The sequence below is a fragment of the Sinocyclocheilus rhinocerous genome, unplaced genomic scaffold, assembly GCF_001515625.1.
Source record: "Sinocyclocheilus rhinocerous isolate Xijiao unplaced genomic scaffold, SAMN03320098_v1.1 scaffold662, whole genome shotgun sequence".
In the NCBI taxonomy this organism is placed as follows: domain Eukaryota; kingdom Metazoa; phylum Chordata; class Actinopteri; order Cypriniformes; family Cyprinidae; genus Sinocyclocheilus; species Sinocyclocheilus rhinocerous.
The window spans coordinates 2,793,865-2,803,387 of record NW_015639782.1 but is presented as its reverse complement, the minus strand read 5'-3'; the positions used below and the strand labels follow the sequence as shown (position 1 = coordinate 2,803,387).

Genomic DNA, 9,523 nt, shown 5'->3' with positions numbered 1-9,523 from the left:
CAGAGCGTCACACCACGTGAAAGTGAAACCTGAGCGGTGAACTAATTTTCGGCAGCCGAAATTTCGGTGCATCTCTAATTATTGGCGACATCAGAAATGGATATTATAAAATAGATGCTTTTTAAAAACATTTGAGCTATTTAAAAATATTAAAAAATGATTTTTTACACGGCACCCCTGCTCTCAACAGACGGCACCCCGGTTGGGAAACACTGATCTACACTATGCATTGATTTGATGTAACTTATTCCTGTTTATAAAGAACAGTGTCAGTATTCTCTTATGGAATCCTATGCAAGTACGCAGTTGAATCTTAATAATCAGCAATATTTCTCCAATCTTTACTCTAGGCCCAGAGTCTTCTTTTGCCCCATTGTGGAGGAGTTGATGTCCATTTTAATGGAATGATAGACTGCTTCAGACAGGTCATCAAGAACAAGAGCGTCATGGCTCTTTGGAGTGGCCTTACAGCCAACATGGTGAAGGTGACGTTTGTTTTATATGTTTATGTGATGACAGAGATAAAAAATAATCCAAGCACCATATGTTTTCTGTGTAAATGGTCCTACAAAGTTTCATTAAAAAACTCACTTGTATTGTATTATGTTGTATTGTAACATATTTCTTCAACAACAGTCTGTTCCTTGCACTATATTTAATTAATACGACAAATTGAGTTTCTTGAGCTGCCTCTGCATGAAATAGCATGCTTAAATATTTTTAGTTGGTATTTATGGAAACACCTTATATAAATAATGCATTTCAACTTCCTTGTTACTAATATTATTTTTTATTTTGACATTACAGATTGTCCCATATTTCGGCCTGCTTTTCAGTTGCTTTGAGATGTGTAAGCAAGTCTGCCTTTACCGGAATGGCTACATAGTTTCTCCACTAAGCTACAAGCTTAAACCAGGCGTGGACCAGAGCCTGGGCCCATATGAACTACAGGAGTTTAAGCGCTACCCGAGAAACAGAAAATCACACAATGCACAGAGTTCATCCATAGGAAACCGCTGGTAACTAATCCAACAGGAGTTATCAGTAATAAACAAAACTCTTGAGAAGGGCATTGATTTAATTTTAATTTCATTTATTTATATAGATAATGAGTATAAGGTGTTTGTACTGCTGGAAGGCACAATGTATTATTCACAGATGTACCTTTTAGTGTATTTAAATTCCAATAGGCATTTTAAGGATTGCATATGCATACTTTAAGCAAGTCCATTACGTACATTCTACAGTACCTCAAACACATCAGACTCGCCCTTAAATGAAAGTTGTGCACCTAAGAGGCGTTATTAAAGGTGCCCTTTCATTTCAACATTATGACATTTATTGCTTTTAGCTTTACACTCCACTGAAAAAGAGTATTTTTATGAACTGCGGAAATGTAAAACATTTGTTTTAATCACTTCTCAGGAAATATGTTGAACATCATTTCAGCAGTATAGAGAAATGCCTTTTTTTAAACAAAGTATTAAGTCTTTTACTGAATTTTAACTCATGGGCCTTTTAAAAAGGTCTTCTGTTATTTATAAATATGCAATTTATATATAATATGCAATTTAGGTCATATTGTGGTGCAATTTTTGCGATTTTGAATCTGCATTGTAATGATATATATATATATATATATCTCCTGCTGATCTGGATACGTGGTAACTCAGTCACCGTCTTCGATTTAGCTGTGAAAAGGACTAGATTTGTTAAAGATTAAATCTTTAAGCACATTGTAACAAATTAAGAAGTATAAGCAATAAACGTATCTTAGTCCTTATTGTCAACTTATTGTGTTATTCATCATATCTTATTATCCGTTCATTGTTATATAATACAAACAAAATTGAATTGCATTTGTAGAGATGGTAGTGATGCAGGCAGTATTGATTTTTTTTTAATTGCCTTGTGTAGTCACATGTTCCCAAATCACTTGCTTTGCCTCAGTCAAAAGTCATGTGAAGGACTTTGTACTGACATATTGGCCCTTTTTCTCTTACACATATGCCCTTGGAGATCATTAACTAAAGACAGTCCGCGATCAAGCTAGTGACAAACATGCATGCTATGTCACCTTGGAGAACTGCTTCTTGGCTTGACAGCTGAAACGAAAAACTGGACAATCCTGATCCTCTTGCTGTACTGAATTGTCAGTGTGCATCAAAAACAGTGCAAAAAAGTATGTTTTTGTTCGGTTTTAAACATTATTAGTCATGAATTACTGACTTCATGGAAACATTTTTCTATGTTTTAAAAACTTCCTGTTGTCATTTACGCTTTCCACCTTGAGAAGGTTACCTTTCTAACTTTGAGCCATTCATCTCGGTCGTCATAAAAGGGCCCCGCCTCCTGGAATCTGTGACGTTTAGTCGACAGTCCAATCGAATCTTAGAAGTCTTGGGTACGTTATCTCTCGCGAGACGAACCTTTAAAAAATCTCTTCTCAACTTTTTATTCGGCCATTTCGAATCAGCCGGCATTCAACGCTAGTCCTGCGGCAGAGCGGGATAGACCTCTTCAAGCGACACCTCTCCAAGAACATCCGACAATGAATGAGACCGCTATCTCTTTCGCCAAGGACTTCTTGGCCGGTGGTATTGCCGCTGCTATCTCTAAAACCGCCGTAGCCCCCATCGAGAGAGTCAAGCTGCTGCTTCAGGTACGCAGTTATATTAATGGGATTATACAATCGCACAATTTTAAGTAATTACATTGCATACTGGACTAAAATGTGAATACAACCAGCACCGTGTAATCCTAGAAGATTTTATGGTTCAAATAAAACCCAAGAGCATTTTCAGATTTTAATCTGCGATTTTTTTTCAATTAACGTTTCATGTTTAATTGATCATTGAACGGAGAGCTTCTAACGAAACGGTGAACCTCTTTACTAAATGAGAATCTTGATCTTTGTGTGAGTAAAGTAGACTTTGAGCCGTTTAAAATCAAGCTGGTCGTCAAATAATATGTTAAAAGATCGACTAGGCCTTGAGTGCTCCGTAACCTTTCCCAACCCTCGAGAGAACTTGAGAAATGCCTCGACCACTAACCAATGAGTGACCAAACGACTGGAATTTAACAGAGCTGGGTGTTGTTGTTGTTTTTTTTTTGCTTTTGTAGGGATTTGGAAAGACGTATTTTTATTTCTTTTAAAACACTTCAGCAGCGAAACACGGTAAACCAGCATCCTTACTGATCTCGCCAAGGTCGCGAGAAGGGGAGGCCTGTGAATAGCTATGTTAGGCCTTTATTGCTAGCTTGCAAGGTACGGCTCGCGTCCTAGAACGTCGAAGTCCCACAGCTATTGTTTAATAGGACGCGATGTTTTATGGGCGTATCATATACTAACATTGATTGAATGTTGCATATTTCTAGTTTTCACACCCTTTTACAACAATTTAATTGTTTTTGCAGACAATTTTAGGGAAACCACCTACCGGAAGATATCGCTTATTTTGCCGGCTTTTTCGTTTCGCATAATCACGTGGTGTTCGTGGATCCTCTTTGGTTTTGTTCCATAAAGAGGAAAATGGTTTTAAACTATTTAACACTAAATTCAGTTGGAGGCTTCAACTAGTCTTTTTAAATCACTGTTTTCCATTGCATTGCCTTTCATTGTGTGCATTCATAGATTTTCTTCTGTGTTTACAGGTGCAACATGCTAGCAAACAGATTACAGCGGATATGCAGTACAAGGGCATTATTGACTGCGTGGTGCGTATTCCCAAGGAGCAGGGCTTCCTGTCGTTCTGGAGAGGAAACTTGGCAAACGTCATCAGATACTTCCCCACCCAGGCCCTCAACTTTGCTTTTAAGGACAAGTACAAGAAGATCTTCCTCGATGGCGTAGACAAGCACACTCAGTTCTGGAGGTACTTCGCTGGTAACCTGGCCTCAGGTGGTGCTGCTGGTGCCACATCCCTCTGCTTCGTCTACCCCCTCGACTTCGCAAGAACCCGTCTGGCCGCTGATGTCGGCAAGGCTGGAGCAGAAAGAGAGTTCAGCGGCTTGGGTAACTGCTTGGTAAAGATCTCCAAGTCTGATGGCATCAAAGGTCTGTACCAGGGCTTCAATGTGTCCGTGCAGGGTATCATCATTTACAGAGCCGCCTACTTCGGCATCTATGACACAGCCAAGGGTGAGTCCACTTTGCGTTTGAAGGGTTCATCGTCAATGTGTGCCATTGCTGCATTTTCTACATTTGCTCTTTTGTCTTTAGGTATGCTGCCAGATCCCAAAAACACCCACATTGTTGTCAGCTGGATGATCGCTCAGTCTGTGACTGCTGTTGCTGGTCTTGCATCCTACCCCTTCGATACAGTCCGTCGTCGTATGATGATGCAGTCTGGACGCAAAGGAGGTCTGTTACCGCTTTTAAGATGTTTCCAATACAAGTTGACAAGTTAAAGCAGTGGATTGATCACTTTTTTTTTCTTTTGTTGCAGCCGACATCATGTACAGTGGCACAATTGACTGCTGGAAGAAGATTACACGTGATGAGGGCGGCAAGGCTTTCTTCAAGGGAGCCTGGTCCAATGTTCTCAGAGGCATGGGTGGTGCCTTTGTGCTGGTCTTGTATGATGAGCTGAAGAAGGTCATTTAAGCGTTTCCTGTCCACCATTCAATGTGAGATGTTTAACTGTAACATATCTTGTACATTTGGAAGGACTCTCAAATTCCGCCTTATTTATAGGGACCAACTAGTACGTCTGTACTAGTTGAACTGGGGGAAATTGTTTTTGCAGTTTTCTTTTGCCCCGTTTATCTTTTTTCTTTTTGTTCCCCTCACCATACTGTCATTCCCAGAAAGAAAGAATGCCAGGTACTAAAATCTACCTGTTTTCCAGCTGGTCTGTTTTTAGTCAATGCATCAATAAAGACCCACTGAATGAACCTACACCATAACTTCCTGTGGTGTTTTTTTGTTTGTTTGTTTCTACCTTTTATATCTTGCGTTACAGGTGTTGTGATTCAGCCATTTGGATGGCTTCCGCCCTGTTCCTAAATTCTAACAAACTGTCCCCACCCTTTAAAAATATGTCCACAAACTGAACTAGCAGAATGATTCACTGGCATGGAGCCTTTTTTTGCAGCTTAGAGAGTCTTGGTTTGTCAGAAATTGGTGTGATTTTTCTAATGCCGAGTTCACACTGCACGATTTTCAAAGACGTCGCATCACTGTTGGTTTCACACTGAACGACTATCTGGGGTAGCATTCAGTTGTTGCTGTGTTCACACTGCACAACGGAACGATGACAGGAGGTTACACACTGCATGACTTTACAATAGGAAGAATCGCAGACAGCTCTGTCTGGTGCAGGGTTGCCAGGTTTTCGCTACAAAACCCGCCCAATTACTACTCAAAACTAGCCTGAAAATAGCCCAATTGCTTTCGAGGGGGTCCCCCGGTAAAAATCGCGTTCGGGGATAAAATCGTGCAGTGTGAACTCGGCATTAGGCAGTCAGGGTAGTAGGTGCATTTTTTACATGGTATTAAAACAAATCAAGTCACCTTTATTTATATAGCACTTTATGCAATACAGACTGTCAAAGCAGCTTTACAGTGTTAAACAGAAAAAAATGTGTGCTGATAATACAAGAGGACAATAAAAAAAAAGTCAATTTCAGTTAAAGTCTGATCAAATCATTATATCCCCTTCAAACTGCACCGCAGAGAGTTGTCACTTGGAAGTGTCTAAGTGTTTATTCAGATGCTAGACTTCTCACATGCCTTTAACCGTGTTCCTGAGTGTCAGGCAGCATTTATTTTCTTAAGATGCAACCTCGTACCCTGTTGGCCTTCCAGAGTTGTGCTCGAGTCTGAGCCAAAGACAGCTGAGGGGACACTTGTGCCCCTCAATGTAATCTATTCCTGCAAGACTGTAATCTGTAATCTGTTTTGGAGCTCTACGTGTTTCTGTATACTTGAATCTCATCTCAAAATTTGTATGAATTTATGTGCATCTGCATTTTTACAATTGTAGTGATTTTAGATATTCCTTACTCAAGTCGTCGCAGACTAAAGAGTCAAATATTTGCGAAACAAGTTGAGTTTAAAGCCAATAGAGGAATCCCATGAAAGATATTGAAGGGAAAAATTTCTTAAAGCTTGTGCTTCTGTCCATAGGTTGCAGGTGACCTGATAACATTTGAGGCATGAATGAAACTGAAGGTTTATAACGGCTGCAAGGCTAATGGCTCTTTTCCAGTGTAATCCAGTATGTTGGAAAAGGCGGCTTGTGTGTGACCTCTTAGCAGACATCAAGCTAGTCGTAAATTGGCACACTAATCCGTCCTTGCATCACCTTCACTTCAAGCATGGTGAGTTCCTGAGTAGGGTATTACAGAATGTTCAGCAGATTCCTTACTCAAGTCGTCGCAGACTAAAGAGTCAAATATTTGCGAAACAAGTTGAGTTTAAAGCCAATAGAGGAATCCCATGAAAGATATTGAAGGGAAAAATTTCTTAAAGCTTGTGCTTCTGTCCATAGGTTGCAGGTGACCTGATAACATTTGAGGCATGAATGAAACTGAAGGTTTATAACGGCTGCAAGGCTAATGGCTCTTTTCCAGTGTAATCCAGTATGTTGGAAAAGGCGGCTTGTGTGTGACCTCTTAGCAGACATCAAGCTAGTCGTAAATTGGCACACTAATCCGTCCTTGCATCACCTTCACTTCAAGCATGGTGATTTCCTGAGTAGGGTATTACAGAATGTTCAGCAGGGATAAATAGTGGATGGTGGCGATAATACAACCCTGAGCTACTTAAAAAAAAAAAAAAGTGTTCGGTTTCATAATATACTTAAATTGTGTGTGATGAAGACCTTTTGATTGCTTGACACTCTATACTATCACAGCTATACATGTATCATGATTAATAAATAATTTGGGATTAATTTAGTTTTAATTAGCAATGTAAGTATCGCGAGTAATAAACAATGATATGAATTGTGCACATCGTATCAATTTGCCAGTTGTCCTGCTAACTCTTTTGTCACTCACTGCTCGGTGATAAATATCCCAAGTTCAGTAGAACAAATTAAAACATTTCTCTAATGGATCGCGTGATATGCGTAAACAGGATGAGCCGATTACGGACTTGAACGTGACGTAATCCTGGGAAGGCGGTTCAAATTTGCGCTGGCTGGCAGCAAGTTCTACTCACAGATCACATGACTTGTACAGGTTCAGTCATAGGGTTCTATTTTTACGGGTTTAATCTGGCTGGCAGTGGCAGGGTGCTCTACTCCATCATGTGACTGTAGAGGTTTAATCATATGCCAGCTGCCTGAATGAACCTGTCCAGGAATCCGACCCTGCGTCCCAATTTTCATACTATCCATCCTAAATAGTATGTGAGATTAAAATAAGTGTATCCAAAATCATAGTATGTTGAAAAGTGTATGCCAGAAGTCCCCGGATGGTCTACTATTTCAGGTAGATTTTTGAAGTGTGGATCCGTGCACACTCCAATGGCTAATATTACCCACAAGCCATTGCGCTTTGACGAATGATTCGGTTCAGAACTACAAAAATGAATAAAACGTAAAAAACTATAAACATGGCGGCTGTGCGCGACCGACAGTTAAGTAGAGAGGTTTAGATAAAGGGGTTTAAGGTACTAATAATCAACATTTAACCTGTTAAACATGTTTATTTAATATTATCTGTGTTATATTTCATCTACAACAAAAATGTGATCTTTTATAAACATCCGTTTGGCCATTAACTTTTAAATGCATCATTATGCAAAACATATGAGTTCTCCTCATAAAGACCCATGGCTGGCAGATCAACCTGCTACTTAATTTCTCTCCAATATGGTAGGAAGTTAAATTAAATGTGGAGGATATAAACTTTGAGAAGATGATTGACAGGCCAGTTTACAGTGACAGGATGCCAGCGGTCCGTTAAAGGGGTTATATGATGTTGCTGGGGGGAAGTCGTGGCCTAATGGTTAGAGAGTCGGACTCGTAGCCCAAAGGTTGCGGGTTCGAGTCTCGTACCGGCAGGGATTGTAGGTGGGGGGAGTGAATGTACAGCGCTCTCTCCCACCTTCAATGCCACGACTGAGGTGCCCTTGAGCAAAGGCACCGAACCCCCAACTGCTCCCCGGGCGCCGCAAAGATGGCATGACGTAGACATGTGGGGGGGTGTTAGAACGAGCCGTTTTAGGTAGGTGTGGTTGACTCTTAACTTTTATAAAGAATATCTCTTTGGATTTGAAACTTTAGTCTTTGCAACTTTACAGATCTTCATTATGCACCAAGAGCTTGTAACACTTCAAAGAGAAAGGAAAAATTTTAATCGCATCATATGACCCCTTTAAAGACGCAATTGTATGACGTGATAGTTTGTCCCAAAGCTTGCCTACTCCTCTACTACACACTCAGAAGTGTGTACTATTTCTTCACCATAACAGTACATACTTTAAGGGCATAGTATAAGTAGGCACATTGGGACGCAGCACATTTCTCCCCTGCGAACTGGATCCTGCAAAAGAGTACTCAACCAGCAGTGATGAAGCCTTGTCCCCTTATTAATCTCAGTGACTCGAATCCGTTCACAAAAAAATTCATTAATTCACTGATTCGGTCAGTGGTCTAAAAAGTTACGACAGACAGACTTGTGTTTTATAAGTGTGTCACTGAATTATAGGGAGGCAGAAATGTTAGGGAGCTAGTATACTACCCATCCACTAGCCATACTCGACCGAACCCCAGGGTGCTTCTCAATTCTTATTCGTGCATCCTTGTTTCCTTTCCTTGCTTACTTTCCTCGTGTCTTAGCTCCACCCCTTCAGGATGCGTGGGAAGAACGCAAGGAAAAGACGAGAGGACGGGGGAGTTGAATCAAGTGAAATGATATACCCTCGCTCCCTTTAGCGTCACGACTTCCGCAAAGGATACACCTGTGTATCCTCGCTCATAGCTCCTCAGGAAGCCTCCTCATTCCTCGATCCTCGCTGTGCAATTAAAGAATTGAGATGTCCTACAAGATGGCTGAGCTCGATCGGTTTCCGGGTCATAGGATGGAGGACGAAGGAGCGAGGAAACGAGGAGGGATATTGAGAAGCACCCCTGGTTAAAATGTGATTGCACCCCTCCTCCAACCACCTGTATTATCAAACTCTACTGATACAGATAACAGTCAGCCTATATAAATTAAGAGCTGTAATAACTTCCTTACGTAATTTTTATTTTGTATGCCTGGTTCGTTCAGTTCAGCACAAGCGAAACTATTTGTTCATTGAAAGATCTGTCACAACATCTGAAATGTGCAACTAGCCTATAGGGTTAGATCTCTGCCACAATTCTGCGCGCGAAAGCTCATATATTTTGAGCGCGCAAAAGTGCATTTTGCACGCGCGCGATCTGAGTTTTTTGGAGAAAATGTTCGTTTTGCAAAGAAAAAAGTATTTTGAGCGCACGAAAATCAATTTTGCATTTAAAATACGTTTTTGAATGTGTGCAGACCTTCTCTTTTGCGTGTGCAACGTTTCACTAGCTTGCTCACCTGA

At 40.6% G+C, this 9,523-nt stretch overlaps 2 protein-coding genes across 2 annotated transcripts in view; both read left to right on the top strand.

Moving 5' to 3' along the window:
* Positions 1–2,058, top strand: part of LOC107751990 (solute carrier family 25 member 43-like) — a 13,378-nt gene extending 11,320 nt beyond the window's left edge. The window contains exons 4-5 of the mRNA XM_016567809.1: positions 351–485; positions 808–2,058. Coding sequence (XP_016423295.1) covers positions 351–485; positions 808–1,023 — 351 coding nt within the window. The 3' untranslated portion in view covers positions 1,024–2,058. The remainder of the gene's footprint in view (positions 1–350; positions 486–807) is intronic.
* A 400-nt stretch (positions 2,059–2,458) lies between these two features.
* Positions 2,459–4,902, top strand: LOC107751991 (ADP/ATP translocase 3). Its single transcript, XM_016567811.1, has 4 exons — positions 2,459–2,662; positions 3,655–4,141; positions 4,223–4,363; positions 4,449–4,902. The coding sequence occupies exons 1-4, from the start codon at positions 2,552–2,554 to the stop codon at positions 4,604–4,606; spliced, it is 897 nt and encodes a 298-aa protein (XP_016423297.1). The 5' UTR covers positions 2,459–2,551; the 3' UTR covers positions 4,607–4,902.
* Positions 4,903–9,523: the final 4,621 nt, after the last annotated feature.

Coding starts and splice junctions, on each gene's coding strand:
- LOC107751991 (XM_016567811.1), top strand. CDS start 2,552: ATGAATGAGACCGCTATCTCTTTCGCCAAGGACTTCTTGGCCGGTGGT. Junction 2,663..3,654: donor GAGTCAAGCTGCTGCTTCAG/GTACGCAGTTAT, acceptor CTGTGTTTACAG/GTGCAACATGCTAGCAAACA. Junction 4,364..4,448: donor GCAGTCTGGACGCAAAGGAG/GTCTGTTACCGC, acceptor CTTTTGTTGCAG/CCGACATCATGTACAGTGGC.